General features: G+C 28.1%; 5 protein-coding genes across 5 annotated transcripts; 2 read left to right on the top strand and 3 right to left on the bottom strand. All coding sequences in view use genetic code 12, as the record gives it.

The window, feature by feature from the left end:
* Positions 1 to 5,019: 5,019 nt before the first annotated feature.
* On the top strand, positions 5,020 to 7,893 carry CD36_70820 (conserved hypothetical protein; the record flags this gene model as incomplete). The annotated part of the gene is made up of 1 exon (XM_002421257.1): positions 5,020 to 7,893. One exon carries the CDS (start codon positions 5,020 to 5,022, stop codon positions 7,891 to 7,893), a length of 2,874 nt encoding a protein of 957 aa, XP_002421302.1.
* A 525-nt stretch (positions 7,894 to 8,418) lies between these two features.
* Positions 8,419 to 10,173, bottom strand: CD36_70810 (guanine aminohydrolase, putative; the record flags this gene model as incomplete). Its single annotated transcript, XM_002421256.1, has 1 exon — positions 8,419 to 10,173. One exon carries the CDS (start codon positions 10,171 to 10,173, stop codon positions 8,419 to 8,421), a length of 1,755 nt encoding a protein of 584 aa, XP_002421301.1.
* A 1,691-nt stretch (positions 10,174 to 11,864) lies between these two features.
* CD36_70800 (covalently linked cell wall protein, putative) lies at positions 11,865 to 12,566 on the bottom strand (the record flags this gene model as incomplete). Its single annotated transcript, XM_002421255.1, has 1 exon — positions 11,865 to 12,566. The coding sequence occupies one exon, from the start codon at positions 12,564 to 12,566 to the stop codon at positions 11,865 to 11,867; it is 702 nt and encodes a 233-aa protein (XP_002421300.1).
* A 1,555-nt stretch (positions 12,567 to 14,121) lies between these two features.
* CD36_70790 (conserved hypothetical protein) lies at positions 14,122 to 17,049 on the bottom strand (the record flags this gene model as incomplete). Its single annotated transcript, XM_002421254.1, has 1 exon — positions 14,122 to 17,049. The coding sequence occupies one exon, from the start codon at positions 17,047 to 17,049 to the stop codon at positions 14,122 to 14,124; it is 2,928 nt and encodes a 975-aa protein (XP_002421299.1).
* Positions 17,050 to 18,683: 1,634 nt separating this feature from the next.
* Positions 18,684 to 21,902, top strand: CD36_70780 (dual specificity protein phosphatase, putative; the record flags this gene model as incomplete). Its single annotated transcript, XM_002421253.1, has 1 exon — positions 18,684 to 21,902. One exon carries the CDS (start codon positions 18,684 to 18,686, stop codon positions 21,900 to 21,902), a length of 3,219 nt encoding a protein of 1,072 aa, XP_002421298.1.
* Positions 21,903 to 22,074: the final 172 nt, after the last annotated feature.

Genomic DNA, 22,074 nt, shown 5'->3' with positions numbered 1-22,074 from the left:
GGCTAACAACATCATTAATAACCACAAACTTTAATAAATAGAAATATGAGAATTGTACTAACTAACAAGACTACTACTACTACTACTGCTGCTGCCCAACTCACCCACCCCACCACCTGAGTGAAAAGAAAAAAAAAAATTCTGATAATAAAACTATGATGGATATATGGTGATTTATTATTTTAATGTATGTCATGTATGTTATGTATGGATGATCCTAAATCAATCAATTAATAACAACAACAATAACTTAATAAATGGTACGTAAGCGGTCAAAACGTTATAGAAGGTGAATTGCAGTAGTAGCAACAACAACAACAACTATAACAACTATAACAACAATAACAACAACAATAGATTACCACTTTCTAACTTACTCGCGTAATAGCAAGTTTATCGAGTAGAGTAATATGCGTTTAAAGAACAGGGTGCATAATAATAATAATAATAATAATAATAAATGAGTTTTTTAAAAAAAAAAGAACTTCAAGATTATTTTCGATAATTTCTTTTTTGACTGTTTCATATATATATCGGTGTTTAAGATGTTGTTGGTGTAATATTTCAATAATAACAAAAAATAACAAAAAATAATAAAGATGATGATGATTGCTATTTGTCATGATTGCTTTTATTGCTTTGATTGATTGCTTAGATATTAAATTAAAGTAAATATTGTTACTTTGTTCTTCTTAGTTTAATATATGAATGTTACCAATAATATATAGATATATATATAAGCATATATAAACCTTCAAAACAGTTTGGGGCAGACAGTTGCATAAAAAAAACGGGGGGGGGGGGTGGGAGAAGAAGAAAAAAAAACCCCAATCTGATTACAAAGACAGAAAGACAGAAAGACAGAAAGACAGAAAGACAGAAAGAAAGAAAGAAGGAGGAGGAGGGGAAAATCAAGTTGCGCCAGTTGTAGTACTAGTATTAATGCTACTAGTACTACTGCTACTAGTGGGTGTTACTTCATGTATATATATGTATAAAAAATAAAATTTAGACAGGTGAATTAGGAACCTTTTTATATATTCTGGACGGATATTAAGATTGGAAAAAAAAAACAACCCCCCCCCCCCAGGAAGAAGAAAGAGCCGAACTATCAAAAATCGTTAGGTAAGCATTTACGATGTGATAAACCTGCCTTATTTCGAATTCAATAGTAAAAAAAAAAAGTACCGCAAACAATAGGTTAATAACCTGGGGGGAGGGTGTTAGGGGTGGAGGGGGTTGTGGAGGAAAAGAGGAAAAATGAAGTTAGAATTTCAGTTTTCATTTTCATTTCATTCTTATTTATTGAACGAATGGGGGAATGGGGGACTAGGATTTATAAACTTCATTGCAATAACAACAACAAGAACAACAACGACTAAGGGGTTTTTGACATCAATGTGGTGCCACTAAGTGGTGGCGGTAGCGGTAGCGGTTGTGATACCCTGTAGTCAAACGTTAATATGCAAAATTACCAATTCTAGTAAAGTAAAGTAAAGTAAAGCAAAGTAAAGTAAAGTAAAGTAAACCAAAGTAAAGGGAAGTTTGCTTTCATAATGAACTACTTACACATACACATACACACGCTATAAGAAAAAGGTTACATGAATGTACATACGACATATATTGATATCAAAAATCCAATAATAATAATAATAATTGATACACTTCAAAGAGGAAGAGGAGGAAGAGGAGGAGGAGGGGAAGTGGGTGGGTGTGAATTTCAATTTGACAATTAAATTAAAGAAGTAAGAAACAGTATGATAAACAATTCTATTCTATTGATCTTAATAGTAATAGAATTAATAAAAAATAAGACCATTTAATGAATTGAAATGAAAGATAGGATAAAGAAATAGAGGGGGGGGGTGTGGAAAAGATGTATAAGATTAGTATTAGTATTATACTTTAGTTTTGCTTTTTACTCTTTTTCCTGGGGGGGGGGATGGTTTCTCTTTTTCTTTTATATATATATATATATATATATCAATAAACCTTATCCCATTTGACTTTTCCATTAATCAAATTATATCACATCAACTCTTTAATATATCGAACTAAGATCAAGATTCATATTTTGTGTTTTTACTTTTTCCTAACACAATCATTAATTTCTTGTTCAAGTAAACTGCAAACTACTACTACTACTATTACTAGTACTATTACAAGAAGAAAGAAGAAAATATACCCAAGAATACAAGAAAACTATCAAAAATCCATCTGGTGGTACCCCTTTTTTTTTTTTTTTTTTTGGGAATTTAAATATCGTTTAGAATTTCACAACCTTTTTTGCGGCCTTGGGACTTTATTGGATTATTGAATACAAAGAGAGAGAGAGAGAGAGAGAAGAGAGAGAATACAAGTCAATAAATCATTATCATTGCCTCCTTTCCATTATAATAATTCTGTATCTGTATCTGTATCTTTTTCTGGATTATTATTATTATTATTATTATTATTTTCCTTTTTTTTTAAAAAAATTTGTTTCAAAACAATTCTTAAGAGCTTGTTTCCACAATATCTTAAGTTGGGAAATATTGAAGTAAGAATAGAAGACAAGACAAGAGAATAGAATAGAATTGTTTGACAAGTAACAATATAAACAATATAATTTTCCTTCCCCCCTTTCCTGTCTGAGTAAAGCCTAGTTGTTTAATCCGGTTACTCCTTTAAACCTATAAACATAGATATATAAAAGAGAGAGAAAGAGAGAAAGAGAGAAAGAGGACAAGGAGATTTAATTTCTTTAGGAGTTGTGACACAAAACGAAAGAAAAAGTAATATTTTGTGTCTTCTTAGAATAATTTGGTTTTGTGAAACAAATTGTTTTTTTAGTGTTGTTAGTCTGTCTGTGTGTGTGTCTTGTCTGTGTGTCTGTGTGTGTGGGTTGTTAGATATCCTCACACCATTTTTTTTTCTTTCTTTTCATTTCATTTCATTTCATTTCTTTTCTTTCTTTTGGAAAAGCTAAAAAAGGATTGCAATTGGGAACTATAACTGGGAACTATAACTGGGACTATAACTGGATTAGTGGGTTCTTCTTTTGTGGGATTTTCAATATTTTAATATTATATATTCACAGGCTTTCTGCTATTCAATTATTCTAACATTCCCACTTATTCCGTTAATTCAAAAATTAAGGCTTTGTTCTTCTTCTTCTTCTATATCATTTATCATTTCCTTTGTTCTTGGAAGCCATTACAACAAGGTAAACTTAACAACCTGACATTTAGAATATATACACACTCCACATACATTGAATTTGGTTTTTGTCAGTTTGTTTCATCATTTTGTTTTTGATTTTGATTTTGATTTTTTTTTTTTTCGATTACACTTTTATACTTTACAGTTCTTCCTACTGTCTTATAAAGAGTTATATATATATCCATCTTTTTAAACAAAGAAGGGAAGTTATTATTGATTGTATTAATACTGTTTTGATTGGATTGGATTGGATTGCTCACCCTCCTCCTAAAAAACACTGATAGAAAGACAAGATAGATATACATTTATCTATATATATATATATAAACAATATCAGAAAGTGTCAAAACTACTACTACTACTACTACTACAACACACATATATATTTGATAAAATTATTTTAAAGGATATATATCTTTATTCCATCACATTTTGTTTTATTTCATTTGTGGATTTGTTTTAGTTATTATTATTATTTTTTTTTTTTTTTTGCCATCAAAACACACCACAAGATCCATTTGAGACATAGTTTCCTAATCTTTTACACATATATAATCAAGAGAAGACTTATTACATTAGATATATATATATAAGATTTCAAACAACAACAACAACAACAACAACAACAACATAAAACCACAAGAGATTTAGATTAGAAACAAGTACCCAGTACAAGAGACTACTCAGATTCAATCTATTTTTTTCTTTTTTTTTTTTTTTGAAAACCTTCAACATTCCTTGAAAATTAATCTCAACCTCAAATAGAAAGGGATACGATAAAAGAGAGAGAACGGTACATTGAAAGTTGATTTTATTTATGAAATAGAAAGGAAATTATTATTATCTTTGTTTTTAAGAATCACCAGGAACATTTCTACCCCCCTCTTCCTCATACTACTACCAAATAAAGATATAAATAAGAATTAACCTTTTATTTTATTTTATTTTTTTTTTTTTGATTTTCAATTTTTTACTTGTTCTTACCTTAAAGTTGAATTGAATTTAATTGGGTTATTAAGATTTGGTATCGTTATATTACATTGTTAGTATTACTATTACTATTTACTATTTACTCCACCTTTTTTTTGGTTTTATTTTTTGCAATTTTCAAAGGCTTAAGTTGTTTTTATATAAGAGAATAATTTATTTTGATTGGATTGGGAATTTTAGAATTTATAAAGGCAAGACAAGACAAGACAAGAATTGAAAGTATTATTGTTTGATAAATAAATTAAGATTTTGATTTAATACTTTCCCCTTTTAATCAGATTCAATTTTCCTTCCCCCCATTTTTATTTATTTGATTTCAATTATACTATATTATATATATATATTTCCTATTTTGAAAGAATATCAGATCGTACACATACACATATATATATATATTTATAAAAGAAATAACAATTTTAAAGGAAATATCAGAGATTTCACAACATATCCATATATATATAAATATATCAACTTTTCAAGATCCCATTTATTTTTTTTTATTTGTCTGTTTGGAATATATCTTTTTGCATATCAAGGCCAACTTTTGTTTTTTTTTTTTTTCAACCTCCTTTCTTCAGCATATACAAGATAATATTACTATTGTTCAATCTTTGAATATATTAGACAGAAACTGTGAATTGGTGTTTTCAAGAAGTCCCCCCATTTTATACAAACTGGTTAGTAACTATTTAAATTACAAAAAAAAAAAAAAAGTAACTCAAACCAATTCCATAACATTATTAGATTTGATTAACGAATCTTCAATTTAGTTTGTGCATTAGATTGAATTTAAAAAAACATAGTAAACCTCATTTTACGTTCAAAATGATGACATTTGACAATTATAATACTACGAAAAATAACAGTAGTTCTAACAATAATACTACTGATCATGATAATAATGGTCATAACTCCCATTTTTATCGTCAATGTTCTCAAGAAGGTGGTAATAATAATAATCAACAATCTCAAAGACTACCACCACCTCCATCATCACAGCAAGATGTGCAACTGCAATTACAATTACAATTACAACAACAACAACAACCTCTTCTGCAATATCCATTTATGCAGAATTTAAATACAAGATTATCACCTACACTTCCATTTCAACAACAATCTATTAGCCATTTAAATGGTGGTGGTAGTAGTGGTACTGGTGCAACATCTGGTTTAGCAACTGCAAATACTATTAACTCTTCACCAATATGGAATTCTCCATTTAGTCTGCAACAACAACAACAACAACAACAACAACAATTTTCTCAGATTCTGCCACAACAATATCAATTTAGTAATAGAAGAAATTCTCTGATTGATTCTAGTAATATTTGGTCAACTAATAATCCTTCTTCAATTGGTGGTAGTGGTGGTAACACTTCAATAGGGAATAACAATATGTGGTCATCATCAAATTTATTTCCAACCCAACAGCAACAACAACAACAACAAGCAGTTTCTCAACAACAACAATCTGGTTTATTTGGTGTACCACCATTATCAGCACCAGATAATTATATAAGCACATCATCATCATCATTTGGTCATAATAGATCATCCCTGATTTCTTCTGTATTTACTTCATCTCCACCACCACCGCCACCACTACCACCACAACAACAACAACAACAGCCAATATTACAATCAACATCAGATATTTCCCCTACACAAATATTTGATTCCTATGCCAAACGAGATTCATTTTCTGACACAACAAGTACTACTTCTAGCAGTAATAATAACAACAATAGTAGTACTATGACGATGATTTCTGATAAAACAACATTACAAATGGTTGATGATTATTTTGAAAATGATTGTCATGAACGAGTTAAAGTAACAATGAAATTATTAAATGAACGATTTTTCAATGAAGAAAAATTTTTAAGTGATGCTTATCAATTGCCAAAATTTCCTATTGAAAATTCATTAAGAAATTATCAATTAATTTTAGTTGGATTTAAAGCAGGAAGAATTGATGTTTTTTATTTACCAACAAATTGCAGTAATAATACTCCAGGAAATAATGTTGGTACTACTACTACTACTACTACTAATAGTAATAGTAATGATTTAATGAATTTAAAAGTTGGAGATTTGGTTATTGTTGAAGCTGATCGTGGTCGAGATTTAGGTAAAGTTTTTAAAATGAATATATCTATTGATGAAGCAAGATTATTAAAATTGTTACAATTTCAAGAACAACAAGCTGCATTGAAAGAACATGTTGATAATATATTGGATGATATTTCCGTTAAAAATTTATCTGATCAACAACAACAACAACAACAAAGTCATAGTCATAGTCATCATACTCAACCAGGTACACAACAGACGACGTCATTTTCTTCTAGTAGTAGTAGTGGAGGAGGAGGAGGAGGTGGTGGTACTAGTACTGGTTCGGTCCCACCTCCACCACAACCACCACCAACATTACATTTTCCTAAATCAATCATATCATTAGCTCAACCCAATGAAATTATTCAAATTTTGAATAAAAAACAAGATGAAGAAAAAGCTTGTCGATTATGTCTTGCTAAAATTGCTAATGCTACTAGTGGATCATTATTAGGTGGTGGACCAACATCATCAGCAACTCAAGATTTATTACAAATGAAATTAATTGATGCTGAATATCAATTTGATCGGAAAAAATTGATTTTTTATTATTCAACTTCAAGAAGAATAGATTTTCGAGATTTAGTAAGAGAATTATTTAGAATTTATAAAACAAGAATTTGGATGTGTGCAGTTATTGGATTACCTTATCAAATTACCACCACCACCACCACCACCGCAAACACAAACACAACAACAAAAACAAACACAAACACAACAACTTCATTATCATTATCATCACCATCATCAAGAAGAAATTCAAATAGTCCACCATTATTAGCTCCATTACAACAACAACAAGGGAGTATAACATCTCGATCAGGAAATTTTATTAATCCATTCATGCAACAGCAGCAGCAGCCACTGCAACAATATACGAGCAATAGAATTGACAGAAGATTAAGTTTTCAAATACCATCATCAACATCATCATCATCAACAACAACAACAACAACAACAACAGGCAATTTTCAACCACAAAACCAACTACAAAATAGATCTAATAGTTGTAATTATTATCCTCCATCATTAATTTCATTTCATAATACTCAACAGCAACCACAACTACAACAACCACAGCAACAGCAATTCCCGCAACAACAACAACAAGAATTTATTCCTAGAAGATATTCAGATTCAAGAAGTGGATCTATTCAACAACAACAACAACAACAACAACAACAACAACAATCATTTGGTGGAATTGGTGGAATTGGTGGTAGTGGCACTTTTGGTAGTGGAAATTTGAAATTTCAATTTCCTGAACAACAACCACCACCACCACAAACAACTCCTCCTCAACAGAATTTAATATCTTCATTATATGTTCAAGAAGAATCATCAATGATGTCATTAACACCACCACCACCACCACAACAACAACAACAACAACAAAGAAATAATGATAATGGTATTACTCCAACAAGAAAAAATGAGCATGACGAGAATGATGATGATGATGATGATGATAATGATGATGATAATGATGAAGTGGAAGAATTGGAAGAAGATATGTTTAATAATAATCATTCAGGAGAATCATTTGTTTTAAAATCATTAGTTGATTCAATTAATCATTGAAAATAATAATAAAGAGAGAAGGATTCCATGCATAAATGATATTGATGTTGATGTTGATGCGATGTGTGAGGGTTTGGTTTACAAAGATTGTTTGTATAAAAAATTTTTTATTTTTCATTATGTGTATCCATGTTATGTAGCAACGAAATTTATTGTTTTTTTTTTAAATTTATAAAGTTTATTATTATTGTTTTGGAAATTTTTTTTTTTTTTTAAACATATATATAGTAGTAGTAGAAGTAGTAGTTAGTAGTTAGTGGTTAGTGGTGGTAGATGTTTGGGTTTATAAATTTAATTCAAGAAGAACTGTTTATATGAGGAGGAGGAGGAGGAGGAGAAGGAGAAGGAGGAGAGTTTGGGAGAAGGACATTTGGCTGCGAAAAACAAAAAAAAAAAAAAAAAAAAAAAACACAACCAAGGCTATACACACACAACTCCAACTATTTTGATAATTTCTAAATAACAAATAAATTCTCTCTATTATTATTATATATAAATATCAAAAAAAAAAAAAAAAAAAAAACTCTATACATATTCCCAATTATCTTGATTTCCATTTATTTGTGCTGTAACATTTGTGGCTGTAGTTGTAGTTGTACTCGAACTTGTATTTGAGCTTGTGTTTGAGCTTGTGTTATAACCTCTATTAGTAATTATCCATCGATCATCACGATGATTATATTTTTCTTTATTAACTATTAATCTTCCATTACACCAAACTTTTATACAATTTCTATCATCACCATTAAATATCCATTTACCTAATAAATCTTCCATTTTATTTAAATCTTTATTGATAGGATATTGCCAATTGAAAATATCAATTCTTGATGATGAATTACCAATAGTAGTAGTATTAGTAGTACTACTACTATTATGGTTGTGGTTATAGTTATAGTTATAGTTGGTTGATCTTGTCAGTAAATCAATTAATTGAACATCAAATTGTTTACCAATTTCAAATGATCCAATAATATCTTGTAATCCAACAGCTTTTGCTCCTCCCATAGTAGCCATATATATCCCATCCCTAATAGAAAGCTTACCATTAATATTAGTAGTAGTAGTGGTGGTGGTGGTGTCTGATGTATGCATATTCAAATGATGACTTACTAAAATAGCATGTTTAATGATTTGTAAAATTGAATAATCAAATCCTCCACTAACATCAGTTCCTAATGAAACATTAATTTTATCATGATATAAATATTTATAAATTGGTGCTTCACCACTTGATAAAAAAATATTTGAAGTTGGACAATGACTAATTGAACAATTTTTCAAATTTATTAATTTACATTCCATTGGAGTTAAATAAATACCATGAGCTAATATAGTTTTATTAGTTAATAAATTAAATTTATTATATATTGAAGCATAATTTTCACAATCAGGAAATAATTTATGAATTAATTCAATTTCTTGTTTATTTTCACTAATATGAGTTTGTATTGGTAAATTTTTTTCATAACTTAATTTACCTAAATAAGTTAATAATTCATTAGAACATACAGGGGCAAATCTTGGAGTAATTATTGGTGTCACCAAATTTTTATTTTTACTAGTGGCAATGGTTAATTTTTCAATATGATTAATTATATTTGTCATGGATTTTTTACAATCATCAATTGATTCTTGATATTGTTCATATGGTTCATTATGATCCATACAAACTTTACCAACAAATCCTCGTTGTCCATTAATTAATAATAATTCAGCAAATAAATTTGTAGTTTCAAAATCAATTGTAGTAAAATATGATCCACATGTAGTACCATTTTCTAAAGTTCTTTGAATTACTTGATTATAAATTTCTTTAGCAAATTGTAATTTTTCATCTTTTTGACAAAAATTATTTTCCAAGGGGAAAGTATATTTTTTTAACCAATCTAATAATGATGTACCTAATCCAATACCAATATTAGGATATTGTGATGCATGAATATGAGTATCAATAAATCCTGGTATAAAAAATTTAGTTAAATCATGAGAATAATCAACAAATTCAAAATGTTTATAAGAATCCCTTTGGTGGTGGTGGCGGTGGTGGTGATTTTTTTGATCAATAAAGAATTGTATAGGAGATTTATTATTATAAAGGGATGAATCATAATCTTTATGAATAAAATCAATAGTACCTTGTTCATTAACTCCAACTAAAGTATTAAAATTGATTTCTAATGTAGTTAAATTAGGTGTATGAATAAATGTCCCATAATATAATGTATAATGAATTGGTTTAGTAGCTTTAGGATTAATTCTATAACTATTTGTTGGCATTATTATTATTATTATTATTAGTAGTAGTAGTTATGATTAGAAGTAAAGAATGAAATAAAAGATCTAAGAATTAAAAACAAAAAGGAAACAGAAAACACTTACTATATATATTGTTAATTTCTTTCTTAACAACAAACAAGCAAACAATTAACCTGTGTGTGTGTGTGTGTTTAGTGTAATCTAATTCTTATATTCCGATGGATAATCCGACAAACTAAAACTAATATTTATTATCAATGGAATTGCCTAATTGTTTTGACAGCAATTGCCATAATAGGATCCCCCCCTCCCCCTTGGTTAGTTTCACATGTAAATGATGGTAATACACTCATCTAATATTGAGAGGATCTAAAATCAAATGGGTGGGATAAGCAAGTCATGCATTGGAAGTGTTCTTTGTTATCTCGTTATCTTTTTGGGTTCTTTGATAGGTATTGTTTTTCTTGTTTTTCTTGTTATTCTACTCTATTCTATTCTACACATTACCGGTCTTTCCAGAACCATTTTTATTACATCAACAACAAGATAAATTATTCACCTAGATCGTTTGTAACTAGTGTTCTATTTTTGCGTATACTCGTCATTATCGTCTCCGCCCCTACCCCCGGCCCTCGCTCCCGCGATTTAGCAACTTTAACGAGCCGGTGATAAAATTCTCATTTGCTAGACAAAAAATAACCGGGATACCGGTTACACAAAAACGCATCGGAGTGCCGGTTTTATTTTTTTTTTTAATACACCACCGGTGGTGGTGGTTGTTGCTGTTAGTATAGTATAGTACACAATCCATTATGACTGGTATTTACTGGGTGGTACAAAATAGCTTCAAGGACAGAAATGATTAATTCCAATTTCAAAAGAAAATGTATCCTTGTTTGTATGTACGTGGGAGATTCAAATAGATTTTCATTCAGTAATAATAATGTAGTGGTGATATTATCCCGAGGTGGTGGAAGACAGTATTATTATGATTCTATTCCAATTCTAACAACGTTTGTCCAAACAAATAAAAAAAATCCCATTCAATTCTGATTCTATTAATCTATGTTATTGTTATTGTTGTTTGTAAATATTGTAGTTCGATTTGTGTGCTCTTAGGTTTACTCCCAATCAAACAAGAATTCAGTTTGGTTGTAATAATTATGGGCATTTTGAAACCACTTAAGAGAAGGTTAGTTTTAAATCTAAGTTATAAAATGTGATGCTTTGGCATCCAAAAACTGAATCTCAGAGACTACAAGTAATAAAGCCGTGTTACTAAAATTGGATATTGTGTGATTAAGAGTTGCAAAGATAAGTACTGATAATAATGAATGAAGGGTATACATTCAGTATAAACTAAATAACGACAACTAACGATACGAATGGTTTATATTTAACTTTTAGTGTTTGTTCACGGAACGATTTTTTTTAAAGCATTAATATATATATATATATATATATATTTTTAAATAATCAAATTGAAAACAAAAAAAAAAAAACCTAATCTTAAAGGGAAAGTAATGAAAAATAAAAAAATGGAATGAAATATTCTTCTGTTTATGTTTATGTTTCTGTATTTTTATAATTCTTGTTTATTGAAAATATCCTAAAACTTCAATAAAACATTAACACAGGAAACCAATGGGAATGAAAAATAATCAAATGTCAATAATAAATCTTAAATTATGGAATGATATTGCGAGTTAAACTTACAATAAAGCAGCACCAATTAAACCAACTAAAGCACCAAGACCAACTTTAGCAGCAGAACCTTCAGATTGAGTCAAAATACCAGATGCAGCAGTAGATGAAGCAGAAGAAGTTTTAGATTCTTGTAAAGTAGATGAAGTGGCACTAGCAGCTTCAGAAGAAGATTCTTTAGTAGAACCAGCTTCAGCAGAAGCAGAACCGGTAGCGGAAGCTGATTCTTCAGTAGAAGTAGTTTCAATAGCTGAAGAACCAACAGAAGAACCAGCAGCAGAAGCAGAACCGGACGCAGAATCGGAAGCCTTGGCAGAACTAGATTCTTCAGTAGTAGAAGCTTCAACACTTGAAGATTCATCAGCAGATGAAGAAGATGAAGAAGATTCTTTACTTGAAGTTGATTCTGATTCTGATTCAGATTCAGATGAAGAAGAAGAAGAAGATTCAGAACTGTAACCAGAACAAGAACTCTTGAAAGCAGAAATGGCAGTATCAGCATCACCATTTGGACAAATATCTTTCAAACATTTTTCAACATCGGAATTTTTAGTAGAACAAATACAATTTAAATCATTCAAACCAGAACATTTTGAATCTTTTTCAACTTTAGCAACACAAGCTAATAAACAAGCTGGTGGAGCAGCTAAAGTGGTTTGTAAAGTAGAAACAATTGCAATCAAAGTAGAAATCTTTAAAAATGAAGCCATGGTGTGGGAGAATGTGATAATAGTAGTAGTAGTAGTAATAGTAGTAATAATAACGATAGACTAAAAGTGAAACTTGATTAAAAGTAGGAAAGGGTATGAAGTGGATATAACTTTCGTTGTGACTTGTTTATAACAAAAAGAAAGTGAAAGAATATGATTAAATATTGAAAAAAAAAAAAAAAAAAAATAGAAAGAAGGGTTAAAATTTTAGTATGAGAGAGATTTTTGGTAAGAAAAGAAAAAGCTTTTAAAAAACGAGTGAGGATCTTAATTTAACTTGTTGTTGTTGTTGTTGTTGGCTGAGTAAGTTAATTTAGTGTAATGTTTTTTTTTTCCTTGTTCTCCCCCTTATAAAGAGAGAGAACTGGCGAAATCTAACAATAAATAACACCACCAACACTCAACACTTGCGCAGTTGAAGAAAAAGAAAAAAAAAAAAGTCGACCCATTATTAGAACCAACCAACAGAAACTGGCATTATTGTTGTTTGTTGATTGGTGGTGGTGGTGGTGGTGGTAGTAGCTAATGGTCCCGCCTGATTCCATATCCGTTTATTATTATTATTCTTCTTCTTCTTCGAGCGAGAGAAAAAAAAAAAAAAAATGTTTGTAGTCTTTCGCTTGACAATTAATTATGTCCAAGATTTAAGAATCTGGGCAAATATATTCCACACATTAACTACAGTAATCATATAATATTTGTGGCAATAATTATGTCCATTTATCTATCAATTCCGTCTAAAGAATTCCAGCAACCGATTCTTGTTTCTTTCTTTCCGCCTTGGACTGGGCGATTTTTTTTTTTTTTTCTTGCTTCGTTGGGAATTATTTATCACTGTACACGACTTTTGACTTTCCGGTTTAGGAAATCTTGATCTATTTTTAGTATCTTTTTTTTTTTAATGTTTATAAAATTTTGAGTTCTTTTCTATTGCGGAATAAAAAACAATCCTTAAGAATCTAGAATCAAATACCAGGTTATCACGTGATAGCCAAAATTCGTCAAAACCATTAGAAAAGACGATCATAATAATACACATATACATATATATATATAAATAAATAAAATCCCATTGGAATCTTTCTTCATTACTCTTGAGCTTGAAGTTTTTTTTTTTTTTTGAATTTTAACTGGAAGTACCTATTGGAATCTGTTTTTGTAGTAGACATTTATTTTCTCATGGACAAGATATCGTTCCTTACGGTGTTGATTCAACTTTTTTACCTATAACACTTGCAATTCGAAATTGTAAGTATATTATTGTTAACAAAACAATTTTAACGTAGTAAGATCCAATTCCATAGAAATTGGCAATGATTAGTATTGAATCATCGATTATTTAATTAATATACATTTACCAATACAGTATTATTTATTAAAATTTACTCGTTTGATTGCCTAAAGACACTTATATTGTGGAAAGAATATCATTCTCCAAGACTAATATAGTTATCAATCCTCTCATTCCTGGAGTCTTTGACAATTTATAAACCTTCAAACTATATTCCAACAACCACATACCTATATATTAGATACACCAGGCCTTTGGTTTCTTTCACATGGCCAATTTAACATCAACATCAACATTACCATTATAATATAATTCAACATCAAATTGATCAATTTTCACATTAAATACGGTATTTATTTCTACATTCATCAACCCCCCCTTTTGATCGGGTTGTTCATGTAAATATTTCTTCAAAATTTCCATCCCCATAGGATTTATTTTAATGGGTAATTTAGATGTTTGATAAATCCCATTTACAGGAATAATAATTTGTTCTTGATGTAATAAATGACCTAATTCAATAACATTTTCATTTGAATTGGTTTTAGCTAATCCAGTATAAATAAATAATATAATTGATGAATTAATTATTGGATTATAAATATTAAATTGAATTTGTGAAGTAAATAAATGAATTTGAATATTATTAATTAATTTTTGATCATGAAAGAAATTTATCATCCCATTAGATAAAATTTGAGAATTTATTGTTATATTAGTTAATTCAATAGATGATAATAAATCAATCAATGGATTAAAATTGGTTGTTGTTATTGGTGTTGTTGTTGTTGGGGTTATGGTGATATTGGATAAATTATCATTAGATATGAATGAACTTATTGAATTCTCTAATATTGATTTATCTCGATAATTCAATGAATAAATATTTAAATCAATAGTTGTATTGAAATAATCTTTACTAGGAATAATTAAATTCCCAGATTGAGTGTTAGGTATTACCTCTATTGAACTAATTAATGAATCATGTTTAAAAATTTCTAAAATTATTGGATCAATTAATAATGATGAATCAAAATTACTAATGGTGAAATTAGTTGGATTATAAATAATTAAATCAATTAATAATTCTAGTTTTTTAGTAGTCAGTTTAATTAAATATATAATTGTGATGGTTATAGTTAAATTTGATAATGAATTTGAAGAATAGATTGAAGAATTTTCGATAGTAGTTGATAACTTGGGTAATTTCATCAATGGTATAAATAAATGATCAATAAGTTTGCCATTGTTGTTTTTCCATATTGGTAACTTCCCATATACGTCATATAAATTACCTTCAATAAACAAATCCTCTTCCTCTTCCTCTTCCTCTTCCTCTTCCTCTTCCTCTTCCTCTTCCTCTTCCTTGTGGTTCCTATTGAGTACCTTGTTGATGATTTTTCCCATTTGATTTACATCAATAATTGAAATATCCAAATTTGGTAAATTCATAACCACATTTATTAATTCTTGATTATGATTCATCATAGTTATATAAATATATTCATCATTTGAAGTTATTTTAAGGATACCACCTCTACCACTAAATATTTCAAAATCAAATTTAAATTTATTTATATCTAAATCAATTGCTTTAAATGAATTGTCTAAATTCAATGATATATTAGAATTCCAATGACTTACCAAAGATTGATTATTATTCTCTATGGAAACTTGTGATGAATGATTTATAATTTCAAATTTTTCATGGTGAAGTTTATATTTATCTATATTGATTTTCGGCAAAGTTATAGCCAATTTAATTGGTGTATCATGTAAAAAATCAAATAACCAATCAGGTAATTCATCTTCATCTTGATTATCATCATCATTATTATTATTATCTAATAATTGTAAATAAAATTCAATAGGTTCATTATCTAAATATTTTTGTAAAATTTTATTCAAAGGACTTTTACCACCACCACCATCTTCATCTTGAGTGCATTCATTCATTAATTCATCAGGTATAGATGATATATTCCCAATCACTATCAATGAAATAGATTGATGCCTGTTATCTATTTGAAATGGATAACTTTCCCAATCTCCTACTTTAATCAAATCTTTTACTTCATCACAATCATTAAAGAATAAATTCCAATTAATTAAGCCAAATTGAAATTTCAAATCTTTAATTGATGATAAAATGATTTCTGGTATATCAACCAAAGCATTGATTTTAATATTAATAATATCATTACCTTTATTATCTATTGATGAATAAAGATTAAATTTATCAATATTGACATTAGGTATAATATCATGTTTATAAATTGTTACATCTTTATAAAATTCAATATTCTCCAAATCATGTTTAAATAACCATGATTTAATTCTAATTTGTTTAACCAATCCTTTAATTTTTAAATTAATTTTATCATCATTATTATTTAATTTATAATAATCATTTAAAAATTTCATAAAATTATCATTATCATTATTAACAAATTGACAAGGTGATATAATATCAATATTAGTAGTTTGTAAATGTCCAATTTTGATATTAATTGGTGATGAAGAAGGTATATAAGAATCAACTAAATGAATAAACGATATATCCTTATTTTCTTTTAAATCAATAAATTTACTATAAATTTCAATGGGTTGTAAATTAATAATTGTTAAACTACCAAATATACCAGTTAAAAATTTAATAGAATTCCGTTGTATCAGATTAATAATATCATCATAATTAATATTAATTGAACCTAATATATGAATATTAATTCCTTGTGGAGTTATCAGTTGAATTGAGACTTGATCAAGATTAAATTGAATAGAATCATTAATTGAAGATTCAATATTATGAACAATATTATAAATAATACTACCCCATAATATTCCAGTTAATAATATAGATAATATTATTATAATATAATAACAATGAGAAAAACTTGTTATTAATTGTGATCGTTTTGAAATTATTGAATTATTTGATAATAATGGGGTTTCTTCATTTGATGAGTTATATGGTAGTAATGTATCTTCTTGATTGGATTGTCTATCATCCTGAGTAGTATTGATATTAGTTGCAGGTGGAACAATTAAACAACTGTTGTTATCATTATTTGGTTTCTGAGCATGGGTATCGTCTTCATTGGTATCGGGTGTCAATGGTGGATGTTGCTGTTGATGATGATGATGATGATGATTTGAAGTTGATTCAATTTCATTATCACCACTCATCATATTAATGTAAACTGTATAAATGTTGTATTACATATAAAAAGTTAAACTTAAACTTAAACTGTCATAACAGAATGATAAAAAAAAAAAGATAACTTGTGGTTGTAGAATTGTATAAGAAAGGAAGGAAGGAAGGAAGGAAGAGGTGATAGTATTCAAAATGAAATGTGGGTATGTGTTGATTATCTTTTTGTAAATGATTTTTGCGTAGTCAATTTATATGCAGGGGAGAGATAAAGAGATATAAACCATCTAGTTAATAGTATCTTTTCACTCCTTACTCTTGTTAGTTGGTTGTTTATTTATAATTATTTAAGTTTTTCAGAATGAAAAGGTTTGTATAGAGACATATTGATGAGAATAGAAAAAGAGAATAATCTAACAAGTATAGATATAATAAGAATATTAAAATGAGTAAGTTCAAAAGATGAAAGGGGGAAAGGGAAAGATCACCTTGACAACTTTGTTTATGCCTTATGCTTATCTTACATTTTAATCACACAAAATATACGATTATAAACTTGCATAAGATAATGCCAATGTCTAATGCTATATCTGTGTGTATGTGTATGTGTATGTGTATGTTGTTGTTATCAATGGAAGCTTTATAAAACAGGTGAAACATCGTGTGGTGTATAGAATTAAAGAGATATACACAGATTTGTATTGTGTATGCGTTTATATTGAACCAAATGAACATATATACATATATATATATAAGAGGTAGTTAATACTTTATGAATGGAAGTGAATATATAATATATAATAAGGTGAATAATAAATGATGATTGTAGATATAGATAGTTAAAAAGAGATAAGATTTTAGGGCTTATAAAATTTATTACTGGCAAAGTCTGCCTCACCAAAAGTTAGAAGGAATTTTCTTCTTCTGACCACAACAAAACAACAAAACAACAAAACAAAAACTCTTCTGAAACAACCATAACCATAACATTACTATCATTCCATATCATTCCTACCTATACAACTCATAGAGTATAACATATAACTCGTCTCATTCCCAAAATAGGATTTAAATTAATTATTAACTAAGAAGAAAGAGACAAATACAACTGGTGCCCATATTTGAAGAAGAAGTTTAGTTAATATCATTTTCACTATTTCAACAGATAGAAAGATTTAATATTATAAACTAACTTCTTATACGAAAGCTTCAACAGTTTCTCATCAATCATTCTTTCCTTATTAATAGACGATCTATTTATTATATTTTATTTTATTTTATTAGTTATTATTTTTGGTAAATATTGTGATTAAATTCAAAATTTTCATCATTCTCCACTTTTCATTAACTCATTTGACTTACCTTTCCAATTCAAGATTGATTGATTGATTGATTGATTGATTATACATCATTTTTAGAATTTTTAGGAAAAAAGTTTTAGACATAATTCCATCATTCCTTCATTGAGTTTTTTTTTATAAATAACTTTCAGACATTGATTGATTATTTTTTTAAGTTAAACTTTTCTTAAGAGGAGGGGGGAGTAATTCATTACAATTATAAGGATATTATATTTTTAATTAATTCTTCTCATTACTACAACTACCTACTACCTACTACCTACTACCTACAACTTTATACTTTAAGGGTGGTTGTATCATTATTCAAAAGAATGATGACCATAACAAGAACAACAAGTACAACAACAATAACAACAGAGATTTCTCAAATGGAGACAACTTCAGAAATAGACCCTGGATCTAATAGTACAGATAATAATACTTGTTCTTGTTCTTGTTCTTCACCTTTATTAATACCTGATACTGCCAAATCTAATCATATTCATAAACCAATAGCTAGAAGAAACATTCCAATTGAATTAAACGACGATAATATTGATTCATTAAACTCCACAGAAAAAGAAAATAATAATATGACAAAATGTAACTCCAATACAAAAATTGAATCTTCTTCTTCTTCTTCTTCATCTAATTCAACTCCACTTATACCCCCTGATATTCATCGTGCATGCAAAAGATCTTCATCTTCTTCAAATGATCTAATATATGAAAGAGATAGATTTAGAGCCAGATTGAAAAGTTTTAATGATACACAATTGCATAATAATAAAAATGGACCACCACCGCCACCACCACCACCGCCTCCTCAATCAATAACAACAACAACAACAACAAGAGAATCATCAACTAACTCAACTATCAATGGTTTTAAAGAACTGTGTGAAATATGTGATGCAATAACTGTTACTGTGAAAACAACAAAATTAAATATTGATAAAAACCCACTTGATAATTCAACAATGTTTTATAAACTGTTACCTAATTATTATCCTGAAAAGGAGGACGGGAAAGTGATGATTCCAGTAAAACAATTAAATTTAACTCAATTATTGGAAGTTTTTAAATGGTATTTCAATTCTAATTTACCCAATACAAAAGTTATGTTCCCCTGGCTTCATGGATTTCATAAATATAATTTTGCTCAACGATCATTTTTTTTACATCAACAACAACAATTACAACAGAAACTAAATAGTAGTAATACCAATTTCCAAGATTCTATGAATCATAATGAATTGTTTAGTGATTGTCATTTATCTCGACCAGATAATATTCGATTTTTAATGTGTATTAATGATGAAAGTTTACCAGTTAATTTACATAATACTGTGAAATTAACGGAAATATTAACTAAAATTGATGTGTCTAAATCAGAAATTAAAGAAATTGTGAAAAAAATATGGTTAAATGATAATGATAAACATGAAACAGAAATTGATAATCAATTTATTGATTTGTTGGTGAATGATTGTATAAAATTGAATGTGTTACCTATATTTTTAAATTTGGATCCTGAACGAGGAGTTTCATTAAGAAATTTTCAAATTCAAGTGGCAAAATTATCTAGTTGTTCAGATTTTATAATTTATGGTATTGATGATATGAAAATTCAATCAATAACAAGAATTATTTGGTTGGCTCAAAGATATGAACGTCAACAACGAGAAATTGAAATTAAAGAATTACGTACTGATGATGGTAACCTACAAACATATAGTATATTTGTTTTAAAAGATGATTTAACAACTTGCTATGAAAAATCTTCATCTTCATCTTCATCTTCATCTTCTTCCTCAACTATTGATACAATGACAACAACAATGGCATTACAATCATTTGCTAAATATCTGAAAATTGATACTTCAGGGTTATTTTATAAACCAAATGATCAATATCTTTTAAATGATTATAATTTACCATTATATGAAAAAATTGAAACGGTGAAAATGTCATCTGCTACAAAAATATATCAAAATGTATGGATTGGTAATTTTTGGGATTATCAAAACATGTTGAATTATTTATCACAAAATAAGTCAGTGGAGACCACCAAAGAAAATTTAAAGGATTATTATTGTCAACCATCAAATTCAATTACCACTACTACTACTACTACTACTACTACTACTACATCTGAACTCGATTCATTATCATTACCTCAACCAAAAGCTAATTGGAAATTATTTATTCGATGTCATAGTGAAGCTTCATTCCCAGATTTACAAGATTTAAATCATTTATTATTTAAATATACTATATCATCACATGATCAATCAGATGAAATTCATCATTTAGAATTCCCCCCTCTGGGATCAATTGGAATTGGTGATTGTAAACAAGAAAATTTACAACTGATAATTAATACTTGTAAATTAATTTATCTATATTCATCAACCACAACTACCAATCCTTCATCAGGGTTAAATTCATTGATTTATTGTACTGATGGATATACTGAACTGTCATTATTATTATTTTGTTATTTAATGTATTCATTAAATATTTCTTTGGATGAAGCTATATTAAAATTACATTTAACTTATGGTAGACCATTTTATATTTTCCCTAGTGATGTGATTATTTTAAGAAAATTACAACCATTATTAAAGAAATTTAGTCCCAACAATAGTAGTACTAGTAGTACTGTTACTAGTAGTGGTGATAATTTGATGAAACGACAAATTGATTGGGCAAATTTAGAAATTCTTTCATCACAAGAAATTAATGAATTATTATTAGGTTCACCAAAAGAAATATCTCAAAATACAAGATTAGGATTTATTTCCCCAAATGAAGATGAAGAGGAAGATATTAATAGTGATTCAAGTTCTGAATTTGTTGATGATGATATTGATTGGGTTAATGAAGTTGAAGGATCAATTCCATCGAAAATATTACCTCATATATATTTAGGCTCATTAAAACATGCCCTGTGTTTACCAATTTTAAATAAATTAGGAATTCAAAAAATCATATCAGTGGGAGAATCATTACCTTGGTTAAATGGATATATTTTCCAACGTCATAATGATATAACTATAAAACAATCATCTAATGGAAATATTGAAACTTATACCATTACTCCCAAGAAGAAAATTTCTCTGAATCATATAACAACTGTTGATACTGTTTTAAAAGTAAATAATTTAGAAGATGATGGAATTGATGAATTAAATCAACGACTTCCAGAAATTTTAAAATTTATTAATGATCAATATGAAATTAATCAAGGTAAAGTGAAAATTTTAATTCATTGTCGAGTTGGTGTTAGTAGAAGTGCTACTGTTGTAATTGCTGAAATTATGAATCGTCTTAAAATTAACTTACCAATGGCTTATCTTTATGTTCGAGTAAGACGATTAAATATAATTATTCAACCAAATTTACGATTCATGTATGAATTATTTAAATGGGAAGAACAAAAAAAATTAACTACTACCACCAAGAAGGGGCAGGTTGGTTATTTGAGAGAAATTGATTGGTTTATTATGTGTCGAGAAATAACTAAATTGAATACTCCATATCTTTAAAAGAGGTAAAGAGGAAACAATGAGGTGGTTTACAATTATGTTTTCTAGTGTTACAAGAGAGAGATGATGATTATAGTCTTAGATGTTTGTGTATATCTTTTACTTTATTTTATTTTACTTTTCATTATTAATGTATTATTATTATTATTATTATTATTATTATTATCATATT

Source organism: Candida dubliniensis, chromosome 7 (assembly GCF_000026945.1).
Source record: "Candida dubliniensis CD36 chromosome 7, complete sequence".
Classification (NCBI taxonomy): Eukaryota; Fungi; Ascomycota; class Pichiomycetes; order Serinales; family Debaryomycetaceae; genus Candida; species Candida dubliniensis.
Note: the sequence above shows the minus strand (reverse complement) of the source record. Positions and strands in the feature narration are given on the sequence as shown.